Source organism: Magnolia sinica, chromosome 19 (assembly GCF_029962835.1).
Source record: "Magnolia sinica isolate HGM2019 chromosome 19, MsV1, whole genome shotgun sequence".
Taxonomy (NCBI): domain Eukaryota; kingdom Viridiplantae; phylum Streptophyta; class Magnoliopsida; order Magnoliales; family Magnoliaceae; genus Magnolia; species Magnolia sinica.
In genome coordinates, this window is record NC_080591.1 from 63,053,224 (window position 1) to 63,074,740 (window position 21,517).

Here is a 21,517-nt window from a genome sequence, read left to right on the forward strand (position 1 = left end):
CACCCAGGCTGTGCCGGGGTAGGCTGACAGCTCGAATACAGTGTCCCACACCACCGTATTTGGCTCATGAGTTTTGGGTTACTCACTGGTCACTACGGGGAGGCTCGTCACCCCAGCGTAGGTCGACAGCTCGACCACAGTATCCCATACCACCATGCCTGGCTTATGAGTCTTAGCAGATCATGGTACCATGGTTGAACGGTCTTTACATTGGTAAGTGGTACCTTAGATTCAAGTAGTAGCGTTCATACATGATAAACACACAATAGGCCAATTGGGTTATTTGACAAGTTTGATTAGTACGAGCACACACTGAGTTAATCAACATGGAGTGCATGAGCACTCCACGTGTCCTAACCACTGTCAATAATCATCGTATGACTTAGATTCATTGAACGTATCCAATGTGGCAAATCTAGTTCGGTCACTCAACCGGGAACCGTTACCGATTGCTTGGACTACGTAGTAGTCCCAATCATACTCAATTACAATAGGTAATCACATGTAATAATCAAAGCAACATTTGACAATCAATTCAAATGCAATTCTCATTTGGGCATTTTAACAACCATATTGCACATGTTAGCATACATAGGCATTTCATCCATAAATCACATAATAGCAAGATGAGTTACATAAAGGAAACTGTAACTATAGATAAGGAAATTGAGAATCCTATCTCAGCCCCCTCATTAAATACATTTCAACAAACATTTTCTCATTCAGACATTTTATCAAACACGTAGACTATATATTTCAACATACATCTAATAAATTAGTTATAACATATATTATGGCAAATCCTTTCACCAAGGAGTTGTCATTCGTACAACAAACATGAATTTTAGATTAATAGTCATGGGAAGCATAAATCATAATTTCCTATTTATTCAAACATTTCAACAAACACATGGAATGCATTTTAGTATACAACCTAGTTTACACATACATGATATATTGAAAACGTCGTAACTAAGATCATATGGCAGCAATCAAGTCAGACATAAATCATTGCTGACATTGAAAACCTTAAAAACCATAACCTAAATCTTTATTGTCCGTGCCTTTCGTTGGTTAACTCATTTTGAACTCGGTTCGAATCCTATGCTCCCGTATACAGAACAACGGGTACCTATATCACGAAACAGGTAAGCTATTACGTCGATTACTTTATTTGGAGTCCTAAATCAAGATTAGGGTTAGGATTTCTTACCCAAATCGAAGTTGGAATTGACGGTGTAGTAATGGTGGGGTGGCGATTCGGCTTATGGAGTCGTGGGAGGTAATCCCAGCAACGATCTCCCTATCTCTCTCTCTTCTCCTCACTCTTTCCTCCTCTTTTCTCTCTTCTCTTACCTAGGGTTTGAGAAAATCATATGGAATGAGAGAGGGGTGGTTTAAGGGCATTATATAAGCACAGAACTGATGTCAATGGCCATAGGGCCATGGTATACTTGGGTTACAGCCAAAGGGTATCCATTTCGGGCAAACGGAGCTCATCTAGAGGTCCATTACTCGCATACGGCTCAGAGCAAGTTTCCTAACGATGGATCTAAGCCAGGTTACAATTTCAGTCCAATTGAATTAGTGGATCGACTGTGGAGGACCCATTTCAGTTCAACGGTGTCACGCCCTAGACTCAGTAACCGCACTCATAAGGAACCCGTTGACCATTTTTTACTGCAACAGCCTCCAAGTACCCCATTCTCGGCTCCTGAGGCAGGTCCGATCTTGGGATCCTATAAGGAGGATTTCTATAACAGTAAAATCATTCCAATATGAGCATACCCAAGATTACAACAAGTACATTTGAAATAACAAGGGGCACATCACCAAATCCACTAAGAATTTAAACTTTTACAAGCTTACATCAGGTTCAAAAGGACATACATAAGGTAATAGAAAAAGTGAGAGAAATCAGCAATACTGGAGTCCCTAAGCTCAACGCTACTCCACGCTTTACTGCTACGATGCCTGCCTAGAGTCTACGACACAAATCAATCGTGCATAAGCTTATAGAAGCTTAGAGGGTAGTGAAAGTGTGTGACAAAGGTGCACAGAGGAATAGCAAGAGGTACAAGTAAAGAAACATGCTCAATAAGAATATCATTAGCCTTACCAAGGCTTATCATGAATACGATGCAATGAGTACTGGACGCCATACCAAGACAATGCATAAAGGGGCTTACAAAGCCAATGCTAATGTGATGCAAGTAATGCCGGTGCTCATATCCAACCACATATCAAGTACATTTCCAATCATAAGGAAATCATCGGTGTTCATTACATTGCTGGATGACTGCCGCTCTACAGACCCCGCACAATCAAACGAGCATAAGAGACCTCACTACCGGCCTGTGGACAACCAATCACCAGCAAGGCCTGAAGGTAGCAGACTCATTTATAAGTTGCTTAGACTAAGCCTAACAACGCCTCCTCACACTAGGTAGGTAAGGCCACACCCCTATCCAACCGACTACATGATAGTGGGAGTCACGGCCTAACGGTATAAGGCCCCGATGCGCTCATAGTTTTCACTCGGTCATGGCATTGAAGCAGATCCTTGGTACTATGGAAGTTTTGAGAATTTCACCCATGGGCATCCTATGCAGCCGGTATGCTCAAGTAATATTTTTGGTGTCCACTCATACGACCATCTACGAATATCCATGTGGAGGAGAGGCCCTGATGAAGTAAGGGAACATCACCATGAAATGCTATGTTAATGCATGAGTCACACACACAAATCATGCACTAGCTGTAGGCACACAATGTGTATAAGGGGAGAAACTGCATCCCTTAATAACCACCACACAATGCAATCAATTCATACAGATGATGCATATGTGTCACAAGAATGTAAGTGTGCTTCCTGTGGAATATGGAATCCTTCGTCCTAAGGAGGGTCAAGGTCTAAGAACATAGACAGGTGTCCTAAGGAGAAGAAAAATCCTCTAGTGGGGGCCTAGTACTTTGCGATGACCCACAAGCTAAGAGAGAGTCATGATCTTAAAAATGAGCAGTCCTAGCCAGTCCCAAGGTGTACCTTCAACCACCTATAAGGGCCTCTATAGGCCTACCTTAGGGTCACCAAGGAGGACATATAACCTCAATTGGGTCCCAAAAGGTGGCCCACTATGCATATAATGTAAGGTCTAAGGCCTAAGCAATGTATAGTCTAATGGGCCAAACACTAAGCCCAATCTCATAGACCATATAGTGGGCCCTCAAGTGAGGTTTGGGCCCAACCATAAGGGTCATAAACACATATGTCGTGGTGGGCTTCATGGGTAGCCCGGTAGTTCATTTACATGGGCAATTCTCACATTTAACACAAGTGAGTTAGGCCTCACTTTTTAGCCTAAGTATAGGGTTAATTTTAATGGGCGGCCAAGGGCCCAACTTCTTGCATATTCTTGCCCCTGAGCCCATCATAATAGATAGGAGAGTATAGGCTTAAGATCAATGGGCCTATCCAAAAGGACTGAGTCCACAAGGTCTAACTACCATCACGAAAGGGCAGCCATGCATATATATAATATCACATAATGAGCCTTGAGGAAATAGCCCATAAACAAAAGTCATTCAATTCATGCTTTATGGTGGACTTAGAGGGCAACCCATAAATCCAAAAATACACATGGGCAGGACCTAAACCGACAATATGGGCATTGCCATTTCAGCCCAAAGACTTAGCCAGACCCTCCACAATATGCATCAATGTGGGCCTTGCAAGTCAGCCCATAATTGAGTACTTCATGAGGGCATCAAGGCCCATAATACATGATCAGCTTATAGACAGCCCATTGGGCTCACAATTAAATAAGGTCAGCCCTTGCACAATGTTCGGCTCAAGGAAGAGGTTTACAGTCCATTGGGCCAATAACAATACTTAAAAATCTGGTTAAGGTTAGCTTACAGTATCACCACAAAGGTGGGACTTAAGGGGCACTAATTAAGCCCAAAAATGTCTAAGGTAAGAAGGTAAGAGTGTGTGCAACACTCCCTTAAATCTGGTGGTCCACAACAGCTCCAAAAGAAATCAACCATGCAGTAATTTTGGGCCTGTCACGCCACAAACTCGAAAAACGGGCTCACAAAATTCTTGATCGCCGAATCCGGTGCCGACAGCCTTCATAGTGCCCCATTCTCGAATCTCGGCACTCCCATGCCATATTCCGATCCTGAGATCCTATAAGGAGGATTTTCAGTATGAATTTTTTTTTGTAATGGAGTATAACCACAAGACTAACCAAGTCACCGAAACAACAACACCACATATCCACTATATCAAAGAAAAAACTTTTAAGTACAATGCAGAAAGGAAAATACAAGTTGATCAAAAGCTCCAAAATGATCAGATGCATACTCCTGCCTTAGCGCTGCTACTATCCAACGCTACCTGCACGTAACGGTCGTGCATAAGCTTTCAAAAGCTTAGAGGGTGGTATAAGAGTGTGTGCAAGGCAAGTGCCAAGTGTGTAATATCAGAGTAATGCAAAAATATGCGGTAAGTCCATGAATGTTATCAGCTGTACCAAAGCTATGTAATGCAAGGCGTGAATGCTATCGACCATACTAAGGCCATGCGATGCGAGGCCTATGTAGCCAAATGTCATATGCGAGATGTAATACAAGCATGTTAATACTCATTAAGTACACATATCAGTATAGTTCCTCTTTGGATATTACTGGGGTCTAATACACCTCACACTAACTGCCTCCTCCCTAGCTGCACAGTCAAGCAAGTGGAAGAGACCACACTATCCGCCTGACCAGTAATCTGCCAATACCTACTTGGCTCGTCGATAGCGGGCTCATTTGCGAGCTAGTCAAACTCAGCCTAGCTTATAGCCCCCTCCCTTGGGCAGATAAGGCCACACCCCCTTCCAACTAACCACGACACAGTGGGAGACGTGGACTGCGCTCATGTATCCAGTCGGTCTAGACGTTGGAGCATCTCCTGGTACTAAAAAGGTTCTGAGATTTTTACCCAAGGACATCCTAAGTGCCCACAATGCTAGAACCAATATTTTCGATATTCGATATGACCATCCATGATGTGCCTGTGGAGGTCATGACCCTGATGTCGCTAGGGGGTGCAATGATCAAGTCACACATATGTGAGATGCATGAGTCACACCGTACAATCATGCAGTAATCCTGCGCATACCACGCGAACATGTGGGGCATTCCATCTCATAAGGAGTCCCGTAAATGTTTCAGTCCAACGGCTTATGCTATGATCAAACATTCCTCATATCAAGCATACATGTGATGCGGATGGGCATGAATCATAGAGCTATACTAAGCATATTATAAAGTGATGAATTATCAACAAGTTTGGGCCTCTCAATGGGCCCTAGGGAGAGTTATAATGCGGACATTTAACCAACATTATTCTTACAATGTGGACGTCAAACCAACATTGCTCCCAAGGCATGGCTCGTCATAAATACCATACATAAACCATGGGGAATCACACATTACATTGGACCTATATACATCTCATTGGGCCTCGACCCGTAGGCCTTAGATACATCAAATGGGCCACCTTATATGGGCCTTATATAAATCGAGTGGGCCGCATCAATGGGCCTTATGTACATTGCAATGGGCCATATCCTATTGGCCTTTGAATATATCACAATGGGCCTCGTAACATGGGCCATACATATGTCTAGGCCGCATTAATGGGCCTCGCCAACGGGCTTTATGTACATTGTAATGGGCCATAACCCATGGCCCTTAGAATACATCAAAATGGGCCTAATCACATGGGCCTTATGTATGTCAAATGGACCAAACCAATTGGGCCCCATGTATATCAAATGGGCCGCACCAAATATAAGTGGTGATAATGATTTCCACCATTAAAATTCTTAAGGCCCACCATAACATATGTTTTCTATCCCACCTGTTCATACATTAACATAGTGATAGATAAAGTGGAAACAACTATCAGCTTAATAGGGAACTCCTATGGCCCTTAGAAATTTTGAATGGTGGACATCATTGTCCACTACCTTAAATGGTGGGGTCCACTTGAGCTATGGATCTGACTCAATCTTTACCTCATGCCCAAAAATGATCTTTAGAAATGGATGAACGGTTTGGATGCAGTAAATGCATCATGGTGGGTCCCACTGTCCAGGCGTGGATGGTGTGGATAGAACACATACATCAGGGGTCCACTAGCCGTCCAGCAGCCCAGCAAATGGCTAGACGGCATGGCAAAACACATGCATTTAGGTGGGTTCCACCTGGACGGTGTGAATAAGGCACATACTTCACGGTGGGTCCCATGTAGGGCCCATCATAATATTTATTTGCAATCCAACCTATTGGTAAGGTCACACAGACCTGCATGAAAAAGAAAAACAAATTTCATCTTAATCCAAAACTTCTATGATCCCAAAAATGGGTTCCAATGGCAAACGTTAAAGCTTCACTGTTTCTTACTGTCTGGGCCACCTGAGCCATATATCTGCCTGATTTTTGGAGCGGGACTACTCCAAGAAGGGGCCCACCATTTGAACGGAGTGGATTTTGAACACACACCATGGTGGGGTCCATGGCTAGACTGTGGGTCCCTGGCCCATTAGCCCACAACCCAGGACGCCTGCTTGTCCTCTGCCTGTCAGCAACAACAGCAAAGTTGTTGTTGTTGTTGTTGTTTTTGTTTTGAAAAAAAAGAATGTTCATTGTTTTTCAGAGGTAGGGCCCACATTAGCTAAATCCAGCCCATCCATTGCACTCTATAGCTCAAGACCGTTCCAACGAGCCCAATATCTGATGTTTTTTGGCACTTAAAAAATGTCAGGGTGACTTTCAACGGTAAAAACCAATGTTTTACATGCTATAGCCCGCTCGAAGATAGGATGGACTTCATTTTTCGGCTCAACGCCTAAAACGATCCTTTGAATGGGATGGACGGCATGGACCAAATCAAAGATCAACGGTGGAGATCCCTTCTCCACCAAGATGTAAGGTCTAGATGACCTCTTTTCATACAAGGAAAATAAACATCATGATGGGGTCCATGGAGAATGGCCGCATCATGGAATGATCATGAGTATCAAGGTGGGCCATCGGCCACACCTAGGGTCCAAAGTAAGATCCATACCATCAATCGGTAGGCCTCACTTAGTCCATCATCAAAACATGAAAAATCTAGCCTAATGAGCACCCACCGTTGATCTTCTTGGTCCGTTGGAATGCCAATCTTCTTGTGCTTCACTTTGATAGAGGAAGATGAGGTTTGAATGGCTAGGATGAAGGTTAAAGGGATGAGAAAGTGGGCCACTAAAAAAATCACTTTCTCTCACATGGAAGAGCTTGGACGTGAGCTCATTTGGTTGCTTGGAATTTGTTGCTTGGGAAATGACGGAGAGAGAGAGTTGTAAGGAGAGAGAGTGATGGATGTGAGTGATGGGTGAGGTGATGGTGTACTTGACATGTATGGGTGTGTAAGAGAGAAGGTGAGAGAGAGTTGACTTGGTGGTTGCTTGACTTGTGGAGAAAGAAAGCATGGGTGCTTTGTACTTGACATGAGATGATTGATTGATGGATTGATTAATTGATTGATGGGACATGTTGTAGAGATTTTCTTAGGATTACAAACAAGCGATGTTTTCTTCAAAATAAACGCCAACTCATATCTCTTAACTAGGGTATCAGATCAGTGCACGAGTTACGGCGTTGGAACCGCGGCAACAGTGCGGTTGCAATGGTACAAGTCTCGGATTAAGCTGACTCAAATTTACGGGATTCGACTTACGGTCGCACACAAAAGTTGATTATACATCACAGGTTGTCGAAATTTGACGAAAAAGATCGCGCGAGTCAACGGAACAGTATGGACTAGGATACAAGTCTTAAAGGGCCCCTTGCTGGAATTCCAGCCCACCCATTTCCTGGGCCTATTGGAGTCCAGAAATTTATTTAATCTAGATGGGTTATTGACCCATGGTGATCCACACATATCATAGTGGACCCCACCAGATAAGAAGGGGGATATACAATACTTACTTTAATGGGCCATGCCGTTGGAATGTAGGCCCAACAACCCAAGTTTGGGGCGTTCCATGGTGGTTAGTCGTACAGGCCTGGGTATTTGGCCCAAAATTGATCTAAATTGTAGACCACACCACGGTCGGTATAGGGGCCTGATGGCCTAAAAATTTATAAGGTGGTCCTTAGATGGGTGGGTCACACCTTCACAAAATTCCATGGTTTTTGGATAATTAGATGTATTTTAATTAATGTATAGAAATCAGTCTGTCCAAAAAATCAGATTGACCTGACGTCCCAACCTGGTGGACCAGTAAAACCATTGTCATGGTGTGCACAAGGGTCCATTAGCCCCAAAATTTTTTAAGTGGGTCCTACCTTAGGTAGACCACCTCCCTGTAAGTTTTCTTAATTTTTAGATACCCAAAAATAATTTAATTAAATTCGGAATTACAGACTATCTAGAAATTCTGCTAAGTGTAGAATTTTGGATAGACCATGATTGAGCACCTAATGGGGTGGGCCCTGAATGTCCAAAAATTAGGAAAATTAAATTTAAACCTTATATCATATATTTAGTACAAGGTGGGGTCTACAAAAGTGGCCCACCTAATCAAAAAATATTTTATAATTTTACATTTCTAAATTGCAACCTTGCTGAAATTACAACAGAAATTTCGGCAAGTACGCATATTAGCCCACCCTTTTGGGGACCTAAATGAGGTTAATTAGGGCTGAAATTTGGAATTATTATAGGTGGAATACCCATATTCAAAAATTATATTTCAATTGATATACAATTCCCAACCAAAAGCCCCAAATCCTAGCCCCAAATTGGCCTAAAATCTGTTCAGGAAGATTTGGACAGCAACCTGCACTTGAAAGAAATTGAATATAAACATCATATAAGAAGGGATTTAACCCCCAAAAATCATGTTGTGGACTACCCCAGTAGGCCCCACAAATATCCAGACCTTCCTCAACATCAAAAATCCCTTACATGTGCCCCATTTATGTGGATTTGAGGCCACATGTCTAAGGATGGACCACCATGTACGTCTAACCTCCATGGATGGTCTGGATTTTTGGTTGGTACACAAGGTGGACCACACATGCATGATCAGAATGCTAACATCAAAAAAATGAAGGATTGGCCATGGGGGTAGGGCCCCGCCACTAATGGGCCCTCCCGAGATTCAATTACACCCACACAACTACTTTGATTACACATGCAACCATAAAACTATCACATGCATAGTTTATATCTACAATAGATGGTTGAGATGCCATCCCAACATGATCTCTAAGGTATAGATGACCTTGAGATGGAGATTATCATGAAATACATCATGATGGGTCCATGGAGAATGGCCCCATCAAGTATCATGACGTGCATGTAGGATGAGCCCAAGGGCCACATCCATGGGGTCAAATGGGATCTCCATCATAGATTGGTGGGTCCCATATGATCCACACAAGAAGAAATATGAAGATTAAAAGTGAAAAATAAATCAGTAAGATTAATAGTCACCCACTTGCTAATCAAGCCTCCAAACTCCTACATCATGAAGATCTTGAGCCTAGGAAGAAATTTTAATGGTGGAGATCTACTTTTAATGGAGGGATTGAGAGTATTTTGAGGATTAGGGGGCTGGAGAAGTGAGGGAGAAGGAGCTGGAGGTTTTGCAAATGGAAGAGGAAATTAGAGAATGAGAAGAAAGAGAGACAGAGAGAGAGAGAGGATTTCTAGAGAGGTAATGATTATGTTGTAAGAAAGCAAATGATGGCCTATGGTGACAATAACAAAGTTGCTATATTTAGACAGGTTTGGGTGGTGTCTAGAATGGGTGTTGTCAATTTCATGCAATTTTGTAGTGTGTGTGGGTGGTGTGCATGGGAAGTTGTGCCATGGAAGTGGTCCATATGTTTTTTTGTACAAAAAGTGGGTTACATGATGAAATGCTCATAACTTTTGATCTATAGGTTGGATGAATGTACAAGATGTGTCATTAGAACTACAAGGACAATATGAACAAGATGACATATGTCTAAGGTCGATCCAAGTGGGTTCTACATGACCGAACTCAAGGATGACCGCAAATACAATTCGAGGGTCGAGGGTCACCGAAATTCGACCGATAAGACCGCGAGACTACAAGAAATGAAATGCATAATCACACATACACATGCACATCCAGGAACTCGGGTCGGGTCTTACAACCCTCCCCACCAATAAAGAAATTTCATCCTCGAAATTGACAAAACCGGAACAACAAAATACATAAACATCATCATGTATATATATATATATCTCAATCATCAATGCAAGAGAAGACAATGCAATAAGTACAAGCAATCAATCATCAAATAAATGGGGATAACGCTCTCTAATCTCAACCTCGTGTTCCCAAGACGCCTTGGCCTCCGAATGATGACCCCATTGCATCTTCACCATGGGAATGACCTTGGTCCTGAGGACCTTCTCCTTCCGATTAAGGATACGAATCAGCTGCTCAATATAGGAAGCATCCTCATGGACCTCAAGTGGCTACTAATCAATCACAAGAATAGTGTCCGACCCACATTTCTATCACATAGAAACATGGAACACGTCGTGGATTGTGGACAACTCAAGAGGTAAGACAATCCTATAGGTCACAGTGCCTACGTGCTCGGTAATCTCAAAAGGTCCAATGAATCTCGGGGCGAACTTGCCCTTCACATCAAAATGAACCATGCCCTTCATAAGCGAGACCTTGAGATATACCATGTCTCCGACTGCAAACTCGAGGGGTCAACGCCGATGATCAGGAAAACTCTTTTGCCTGCTCTGAGTTGTGCACATCCTCTGCCTGATAACATCAATAGCATCTGACGTCTGTTGCACAAGCTCGGAACCTAAGAGATGATGCTCTCCTACCTCGGTCCAACAACTAGGAGATCTGTACGGTCTACCATAAAGTGCTTCAAAAGGAGCCATGCCGATAGTTGCCTGATAGCTATTGTTGTACGCAAAATAGGTGAGACGCATATGATCATCCCAACTACCCGCAAAGTTGATCACGCAAGCCCTGAGCATATCCTCAAGGATCTAGTTGACCCTTTCGGTCTGCCCATCTATCTGCGGATGATAAGCGGTGCCGAGATGCAAAGTGACCCCCAATGCCTGCTGAAAACTCCTCCAAAATTGAGACGTAAATCTAGAGTCTCGGTCTGAAATGATCAAAACTAGGAAGCCATGCAATCTCACAATCTCCTCAATAAATATCCATGTCAACCGGTCCATAGACCAGGAAGCACGCACTAGAATGAAATGAGTCGACTTCGTCAGACGATCGACGATAACCTAAATGGTATCATGACTGCGTTAAGTCCTCGGCAACCCTACGATGAAGTCCATCGATACATGCTCCCAGTTCCACTTTATAACGCTCAACGACTGCAAGGGACTAGGGGGTCTTTAGTGATTAGCCTTGACACAGTGGCATGTGTCACACTCGGCTACAAAACTAGCAATCTGGTGCTTCATCCCCTGCCAAACATACTGCCTCCTCATATCACGATACATATTCGTGGAGCCCGGGTGAATAATAAGTCTTGATCAGTGCGCCTCTGTCATCAGATCACGACTCAACTCTAGCACGTCCGGGACACACAATCGGCCTCTAAAGCGTAATCCACTATTGGAACCAATCTGCCAGTCTGACTGCTCTATGGATGCGGCCTCTACTCAGTACTCCTGAAGTGACTCATCCGTCTGCTAAGCCTCGATCACCCTAGCCACCAAAGAGGGTTGAATCGATAAGCTCAAAAGCTGAACAATGGAAGACTGTAGACCAAACTTAAAGTCAACTCTGAAACATCCTCGAGCATCTGCCATTGTCGAACCATCATATATGCTACCAAGCCTCATGGCTGATAATTCAGGGTGTCTGCCACTATGTTCGCCTTTCCCGGGTGGTACTGAAGATCAAAATCATAGTCCTTCAACAACTCCATCCATCGCCTCTGGTGCAGGTTCAACTCAGACTTCAAAAATAGGTACTTCAAGCTCTTATGATTCGAGAAGAGCTCGAATCTGACCCCATATAGATAAAGCCTCCACACCTTTAGTGCGAAGACAACTACTGCAATCTCCAAATCATGAGTGGGGTAGTTCAACTCATGGACCTTGAGCTGGCAGGAGGCATGCGCCACTGGCTTCCCGTGCAGCATCCGTACAACACCCAAGCTAACTTTGGAGGCATCGGTGAAAACAACAAAACCCTCGCTCCCATCAGGAAAAGTGAGAACAGGAACGAACTTGAGGTGGTCCTTCAACTCTATAAATGCCTCCTCGCAGGCGTCACTCCAAAAGAACTCCACGCCCTTTCATGTCAACCAGGTCAGCGGTGCTGTAATACAGGAGAAACCCTCGATAAACCGTCGGTAATATCATGCTAAACCAAGGAAGATACGGATCTCGGATGCATTCGTGGGCTGGCCCCACTGACGCATTGCATCAATCTTAGAAGTGTCTACAACAACACCCTCCCTCGTGATCACGTGACCGAGGAACTTCATCTCCTCCCGCCAAAACTCGCACTTCTCCAGCTTCGCATATAGCTGGTGGGCACGGAGGTTCTCAAGAACAATTTGTAGGTGCTCAGCATGGTCCTCCCAGGTCCTCGAATATACAAGAATATCATCAATGAATACCACCACGAACTGATCGAGGAACTGCCGAAAAACCTCATTCATCAGCTACATAAATACGGTGGGTGCGTTAGTCAGTCCGAACGACATGACCAGAAACTCGAAGTGACCATAGTGTGTCCAGAAAGCCGTCTTCAAAATGTCCTCCTCTCGGACCTGAATCTGGTGGTAACCAGAGTGCAAGTCTATCTTAGAAAAATGTTATACACACGACAACTAATTGAACAGATCATTAATATGGGGAAGTGGGTATCAGTTCTTAATGGTGACTCTGTTGAGCTCGCGATAGTTCACAAAGAGCTGTAACGAACCATCCTTCTTCTTCACAAATAATATCGGGGCTCCCTAAGGCGAACTGTTGGGACGAATAAAACCTAACTCCTGGAGCTCATCCAACTACTCGTGCAGTTCCCTCAACTCCAACAGTGTCATCTGGTAGGGGGCCTTTGAGATAGGCGCGGTACTGGGCACTAAATCAATCTGGAACTTTACTTGCCAACGTGGCGGCAAACCTAGTATCTCTTAAAACACATGCGGGTACTCGCAAACAATTGGCAGCTGCCTAATACTCTCTGCCACAGAATCCTCAACGACCAAAGCTAAGAAACTGGATAACGGCTCTCCCCTGGGCTCAGTGATAAATTGGAATACTAACAAGCCTAGAATGTGAAAGGTAATCGTCCTCTCGACACAGTCTAAGATGACACAATACTCTGCAAGCCAGTCCATACCCAGAATCACATCAAAACCTGTAATTGGCATCACGAACAAATTGGCGGGAAGAAACATCATGCCCACTAACACCGGGCAAGAAGGACAGCGACGGGTCAGCACAATAGACTTCCTCATGGCAGTCGAAATGTTCAAGGCCTCAGACACCGCCTCCGATGGAATACCAGTCGATCGGCAGAACTGCTCGGCCACAAAGGAATGGAAAGAGCCAAAATTAAACAAAACATGAGCAACACAAGCAGAAACAAGAAGAATACCCTCAACGACTCCACAGGTAGATGATTGCAGGTCCTGGCCTGACGCCTGTTGTGCATAATAAAAGCGGCCCTAAGCTGGTAGGGGAAGTAAATCGAAAGACTGAGGGTCTTGAGTCTGAGCCTGCTTGGCTGCTATACACTCTGGACCCAAGGACTGGATATACGGATATCCCCTCTGCTGGTGTTGTGGCTGTTGTCTCTACTACTGCTGCCTCTACTAAGGAGGCCTGCTTAGTTGCCTCTGCTACTGAGGAGGAGCCCTAGGAGTGGTAGGTTGAAGCTGTGCTCTCTGTTGCTGCTGCTGCTGAGGAGGACGAGGAGGGGCCAACTGCTGTGGCCGCTGCTACTAAATGAGGAGAGGGCACTCACGCCTCAGATGCCCGGCCTGTCCACAACCGAAGCATACATTGGAAAAGGGGCCGGAAGATGAAGTGTCTGGCGGTGCTGAAGATGATGATGAAGCTACTGTTTGAACCATAAGTGTCAAAACCCTGATCTGTCCCTCTTTCTCTGCTGATGGTGCTGCTTGGAACTGCCGGCTGGTGATCTCCTCTTCCGGCCTCCATCGGAACTATACTCTCTTGACCTCTAGGTCATAGCCCAGTCATCCTCATAAACTAGTGCCCGATGTATGACCTCGTCAAACGTCTCCAAGCAATGCCCTACTACACGGCTATGAAGGGCAGGACACAAACCAGTCACAAAACGATGGGCCCTCATCTTCTCATTGTTGGTGAGATGAGGAGTAAATCTAAACAAGGCTAAGAAACGGGCCTCATACTGAGATACATTCAAATCTCCCTGTACCAGGGTCTCAAACTTGATAGCCCGCTGGATCTGAACGTGCTCAGGGAAGAGCTTTTGGTCAAAACAGACCATGAATTCCTCCCATGTCCAAACGAACTGAGGCCCGACCATCTTGGATATCAATGGCCACTAGTGACGGGCCTCACCCTGAAGAAGATAGGTCGCAAGGGATGCTCTCTGATCTGTAGAACACTAAATAGTGTAAAAAAAATCCTCGCAACCTTAGTGCACTAAGCCTCGGCGGTAAAAGGGTTAGGGTCATCACTAAACCTCGGGGGATCATGCTACCGGAACTCTTGAGCTATCACACTAGCTTGAGGTAAATTAGACTGCCTAGAAACCTCGACAGTAGTAGGTTGACGGGTCCGCAATGTAGTGGCAACAAGTTGCACCAGCTGTTGAAAATGCTCGACTCCTATAGGTACTGTCGGAATGGCAGGGGCGACACTCACCTCAGACGGAGGTATGGGTGCGGCCGATGGGGTAGGAGCCTCAGTAATTGGAACAGTAGGCTGAGGAGGGGGAACCAGTGGGGGAACCGGAGCAATTGAAGAAGCTGGCACTATAGGCTCAACTGGAGGAGCAGATTGGATCAGGACCTCTGGAATCGAATCCTCAACAATAGGAGTAGGATGTGCTCGAGTAGGACAGGTATCTCGGGTGCCTCGTCCATGAGCACCACGACCACGGTTGCCACGACCTCGTGCGCCATGCCTACGCGACATCATTTATAAAATAACAATGACCCAAAGAATTAAGACAATTACAGGCTTAATACAGAGCGAAAGAAAAGGTCTCGGGACACTACTTGTCCTATGCTCTGAGCAGACATGCGATGTCATCCAAAATTATTGCAGAATTACAATTACATGCTATGCTCTGATACCAACTCCTGTCATGCCCTAGACTTGGTAACTTGACTCATAAGGAACCTGATGACCGGTTCTAACCACAACAGCCTCCATAACACCCCATTCTCGTCTCCTAAGGCAGGTTCCAATCCTGGGATCTTACAAGGAGGATTTTTATAGCAGTATAATCATTCAAATACGAGCATAACCAAGATTACAGCAAGTACATCTGAAATAACAAGCGGCAAATCACAAAATCCACTAAGAATTTGAACTTTTATAAGCTTACATCAGGTTCAAAAGGACATACATAAGGTAATACTCCACGCTCTCTTGCTACGATGCCTAGAGCTGTTCACGAGTCAAGCTAGCTCGATTAACTCTCTTGACTCAGCTCGAGTCAGCTCGGATTGACTCGGCTTGAAGGGCTGAGTCAGGGCGAGTCAAGATGAAATATGGAAGCTCGAGTTGAGTTCGAGCCGAGTTCGACCATGGGCTATTTTAACTCGACTCGACTCGAGCTCAACTCGCCTCGAAGCTGGAACTCGAGCTTAACTCGGCTTGATTGAAAATAGGTTAAATTATATATAATTTATATATTATATATAAATATAATTATATATATATAATAAGAAAAAGTAAAATATTTTTACAGTTTCTAAAAGACCTACCCGGCTACCCCACTTCCCCACCCGCCGCAGCTTTCTCTTTCTCCATTTCCCCTTCCTTCTCCATCTCTACCCCACCCAGCCCGCTGACCGCTGACAGCCGCACGCCCGCCCAACGAGTTGAGTGCATCTTCTTTTCTTCTTCTTCCTCTTTTTCTTGATTCCGTTGGAGATCCACCCGATCTCGCAAATTTTAACAGCATATTTTAGGCATGGGCGAGACCAGGGAGACCGACCTATTTCTATGCGGTCATCCTGATGGTGGGGCCCACATGAAATCTCGTCTTTACGGTTCCATGATAGATATGATGGATATGAAAAGAAATGTCAGTCTTCAAATCCTGCCTTCATTCTGAGAAAAGCATGTTGAGGGTATGGGCGTTTTTTTAATGGACGCAGATTACCTACTGACAGATTTGTGACGTCACCAGGTTCAGTGGGTCCCATCATAATGTATGTTTTATATCGACACCGTCCATCCATTTGGAGAGACCATTTTAAGGCATGATCGAAAGAATGAGTGAGATCCAAATCTCAAGTGGACCCCACCACAGAAAATAGTGGAGAGACTGACGCCCACAGTTAAAACCTTCTAAGGGCCACAAAAGTTTCTGATCTAGCTGATACGTGTGTTTTCCCTTATATAATGTCTTTTTTAAATTATGAACAGGTTGGATCTCAAATAAACATCACGGTGGACCTTAGGAAAGTTTCAACGGTGGCCGTCACTCTCTCCACTGTTTTCTGTGGTGGGGTCCACTACAGATTTGGATCTGACTAGTTCTTTAAATAATACCTTAACATGATCTCTCCAAATGGATGGATAGTGTGGATACAACACATCTACCATGGTGGAACCCATGGGAACCTGTCAATAGCTAATCCACGTCCTTTTTAGTTGGTTACGTTGGGCGCTAATTTCCAGCGAAAGACTTTCTTCCTGCGCAAGATTCTGTGTGGGTGTTACCTAATTGTTTGTGTGATATCTAACCCCTCTATCCATTTTTTAATCTCATTTTATGATGTGGGACAAAAATCGAGGAGGATCAAAAACTCATATGGGCCACACAAGAGGAAAAAGTGGAGATTTAGTGACCACCATTGAAATATTTACATGTCAATAAAAGTTTTTAACGATATAATTTTTTGTTTTTTTCACATTATCTAAGTGAAAATAACCTTATAAACGGTCTAGATGGCATATAAACAGTAAGGTAGAGCCTAGGAAGGTTTCAATGGTACGCATTCTTTTCCTCACAGTTTCATCTCCTATGGCCCACTTAAGTTTTGGATCCTACTCATTTTTGGTAGAATGTCTTAAAATGAGGTCGAAAAATGGATGGACGGCTTTGATTTCTCACAAACATCACAGCGGGCCCCACCTAAAATCCTTGCGCAGGAACTTCCTGCTTAAAGGCTTTCGCAGGAAATCTATGTCCTATTTCTGAGACTGGTATTGTACACGTGGCAGCGTGGACAAGACGTCCCTGCCTTGGAAGGTCTGCATTGTTTAAAAAAATAATTCAAACTTAATAGTAATGTTTAATTGATCATCGTACCATCATAAAAGCAAGCAAATGTAAGTACGATCTACATCCTCAACGTGCGGAACTATTCCGATCAGACGGTCAGGGTCCTCCGAATGTAATTTTCTAGTATACAAGACGATAGAAAAGTTGATGAACGGTCCTGATCACTAGGTCTAAAAACTGCTTTGCTAAGAAAGGTCCACGTGCACACCAATGAGAACCATTCAAATCATGAGCCCATTCTGATAAGAAACTCATAAAAAAATGGCAGGAAAAAAAAAATCTCTGATGTGTTTGTTTGAAGAAAGGGTTCATATCATTTCCCTTTTTCAATTTTTCTTTTACAAAAATCATTTTTAAGAAACCTCTTCAAAAGAGGATTTTAACGGTTAAGATATCGAGAGATGACTTTTTCTATTACATCACTAACCTTAAACATTTTCATAGAAAAAATAGTGCAAAAGAAACATGGGACAATTCCAACTTCTATTGATGAATACCTATTTGTTGAAATGAGATACCTATTTGTTGAAATGAGAGCATTGGACCATTATATCTCTAATAATATGAAAATCAAATAATTAAATAAACATAATATTTTTTTTCATAATAATTTGCCAGAGAGTAGACTAGCATAACCTATATTAGTATCATATAGATAAGGAAGAATATCTTATAGATGTGCATATCTTGTAGATAACTTAAAACATTTTATAGATATACCTAGAATTTGTATATTAAACATCATATAGATTTCCTCCTTAGTCTGAAAATACAACTTTCATCTTAGTATATTAAAAAATAAAAATATAAAAGTAGATTAAAAAATAAAAAATAAAAATCAAAGTAGGTGTGTATCATCTATCACATCATACTAGAGTATCGATGCTTTTCTCTTGATTTTGTCCATTTGTTTCAATTTGGGCCCACCATTTTGACGGTGAGAGTTGGCACACATGTGTAACACACGTAGTGTGCATGAATAACCACAGTAAATGACAATCTGGTGCAAAAGCACGAATAAAAGGTCAATGAACCATTATACCACAAGGGTGTTGGACTCTAAGCTCTAGCATTTATTGAGGAATAGGAAATCTATAGTAATGAAAACAGCTAAAGGGCACCATCACAGGAAAAAGAGTCATCTCAGGGTAAGGACAGAACTTCGCAGCAAATAAGATATAAAAGCTTTGATACTCTTGTAGAGTTATATTGATGATATGCATGCCCTTAGTAATTTTATTCCTGTGTTACAATTAGTGGTATGTTACCGAATGGGATAAAGACAATTAACACCTCTAGATAGAGACAAGTAGGAATAAGATATTTAGAAATAATTAAGAAATAAAAATTGAAACAATTATGGACAATTTATAGTTATGTATATGTATGTAACCCGGTGGATTTATTTATTAAGGGACTATTTAAGACATTTGTGTCTTGCAGTTTATGGAGGGGCCCGATATTATTTGTATTATATATTTATATATACGTATAAATATCGTTGACCGATTCCTTCAACCTATAAAAACCCTTATCTTACCCTACCCTTGTTATCTTTTGATTTATAGATGACTACTGAAGAAAATCCAAGTACTCCTGGCCCTGATGCATCAATCAATTCTCCTTTAGCCGTGATAGATGAAGAAAAATTAGATAACAAAGTTGAAACAACTTCAGTTATTGTGAAAGGGAAAAAAAGATCGGCGATATGAGAATCTTTTGATGAGATCACGCAACCAGATGGTTCAGTCAAGATTAGATGCAAGTATTGTAAAACTCTTTACGGCAAGCATTCTGATTCTTCTACAACTCACTATCAGAGGCATCTTGATAAATGTGTGAAGAGACCAAGAACATTGAAGGGTGGAGTTCCGCAACTGCTTTCATTAACTGTTTCTGAAGATGACGACTCTAAAGCTGCACTTTCAACGTATAAGTATGATGCAAATAAACTGAATGAATGGTTTGCGAGATTAGTAATAGTCAATGAGAAGCCATTTAGCATGGTAGAAAGCAAGGTTTTCATGAGATTTTGTAAATTTCTAAATCCCAGATGTGAGAAGGTCTCTCGTAGTACTGTGAAAAGAGAGTGCATGAAAATGTATGCTATTGAGAAAGCTAACTTGAAAGCTCTCCTAGCATCTGTATCCAGATTAAGTTTGACTTCGGATATGTGGACGGCCTCGAATCAGAGAAAGGGATATATGTCATTGACCGTACACTTTGTTGATACGGATTGGAAACTACAAAAGAGGATTTTAAACTTCCGCCACATTCCTCCTCCACATACCGGTGTGGTCATGTCCGATTGCATTTACAATTGTCTTGTTGAGTGGGGCATTGAAAAGAAAATTTCTTCAATTACTTTAGATAATGCCTTGTCCAACGATACTTTGGTTTCTTTTTTACGTACTCAGTTCAAAGATGCCGGAAATTTATTCTTCGAAGGTAAAATATTCCAAGTTAGATGTTGTGATCACATACTCAACTTGATTGTGTAAGAATGGCTAAAAGCAATTGATTCAACGATTGCAAACATACGAGATAGTGTTAAATACATGAGGGGGTCACCTTCAAGACTGAGTACATGGAATGATATAATCCAACATTTGGATTTGAAATCTAAACAGCAGTTAAAGTTAGATGTCTGCACTCGTTGGAATTGCACTTATGAAATGTTGGATACAACTCTATAATTTAAAGTTGCATTCCCTGAACTTGCGGCGCGCGATAAAATGTACACATACGTGCCAAGTGATGAAGATTAGAAGAAAGCTGAAGATGTTCATCGATTTCTCAATGTTTTTTACGACTGCACGAAAATTTTTTCAGGAAATCAGTATCCCATGGCAAATCAATTTCTTTCTGAAATTATTTTCATTATGAAAGTACTAAAAAAGTGTGCTGGTGATGGGCTAAAATTTTTAAAAGCAATGGCTATAGGAATGCAGTTGAAATTTGATAAGTATTGGGTTGAATACCACTTGTTAATGGCCATTACAATTGTCCTGGATCCACGATACAAGATGGCAATGGTTAGATATGTTTTCAGATCGCTTTATTCCAGTTCCGAAAGAATTTCAGCGGAGATCGCCATTATTAATGCTACGATTGAAGAGTTGTTTGCTTCATATGTTGATAATTCGGCCGAAACATCAAGTGTAATAGGTACTTCACAAACTACGGGTAGTTCTTCTACTGATGCTGAGGGCGAGCGACTTCGTGACTTTATGTCTTTCTTAGACGAAGAAGAAATAGATACAAAGAAAATTGAATCCAAAGTGGAGAAGTATTTAAAGGAGCCGGTCATAAGGCTACAAAATAATGATTTTGATGTTTTGCAATGGTGGAAGTATCAAGCTCGTGAATACCTTTGACTTTCATTGATGGCATGGGACATTTTATCAATTTCAATTTCGATCGTGACATCAAAATCAGCTTTTAGCACTGAAGGCAGGGTAGTTAGTAAGTATCCAAGCTCACTCGCCTCAAATACAGTTGAAGCACTGATATGTACACAAGATTGGTTGCATCCAGTTTCGGGTGGTAGCAATTTCGATGCTGAAGAGTATGAAGAGGACAATGAAATTGAAAACGTGGGTCAGAATGCTTGAAGGAAGGAAAACTTAAAAAATTTTCATGAGCAGTTTTATAATTTTTTATATATTTTAACTCTTTCGAATTAGTGTTCATGTTGATTATTGAGGACAAAATATGGTTTTGTGGTATGATATTGATAGTATATAGAGGTTTTTCATTTATGTCTTAGTAGTTAGTAATGTGGCATTAGCATATGAGACATTTAATTTATATTTTTTAGCCAAATTTTTAATAATATAACATATGATGATATAAACAAGCTCGAGCTCGACTCAAGGTAAACTCAAGTTGACTCGAGCCACTAGCTCGACTCAAGGTAAACTCAAGTTGACTCGAGCCACTAGCTCGACTTGAACTCGACT

At 42.4% G+C, this 21,517-nt stretch overlaps 1 protein-coding gene across 1 annotated transcript; it reads right to left on the reverse strand.

The window, feature by feature from the left end:
• Positions 1 to 14,788: 14,788 nt before the first annotated feature.
• On the reverse strand, positions 14,789 to 16,090 carry LOC131234654 (actin cytoskeleton-regulatory complex protein pan1-like). The gene is made up of 2 exons (XM_058231577.1): positions 16,035 to 16,090; positions 14,789 to 15,218 (listed from the first exon to the last, which is right to left on the reverse strand). The coding sequence occupies exons 1-2, from the start codon at positions 16,088 to 16,090 to the stop codon at positions 14,789 to 14,791; spliced, it is 486 nt and encodes a 161-aa protein (XP_058087560.1).
• Between the last annotated feature and the right edge of the window lie 5,427 nt (positions 16,091 to 21,517).

Bases quoted from the DNA above. Each gene is read 5' to 3' on its own strand.
- LOC131234654 (XM_058231577.1), bottom strand. From the start codon at position 16,090: ATGGAGAAGGAAGGGGAAATGGAGAAAGAGAAAGCTGCGGCGGGTGGG. The intron at 15,219-16,034 runs GTAGCCGGGTAG...GATGTCGCGTAG, and splicing joins GCGGCGGGTGGGGAAGTGGG to GCATGGCGCACGAGGTCGTG.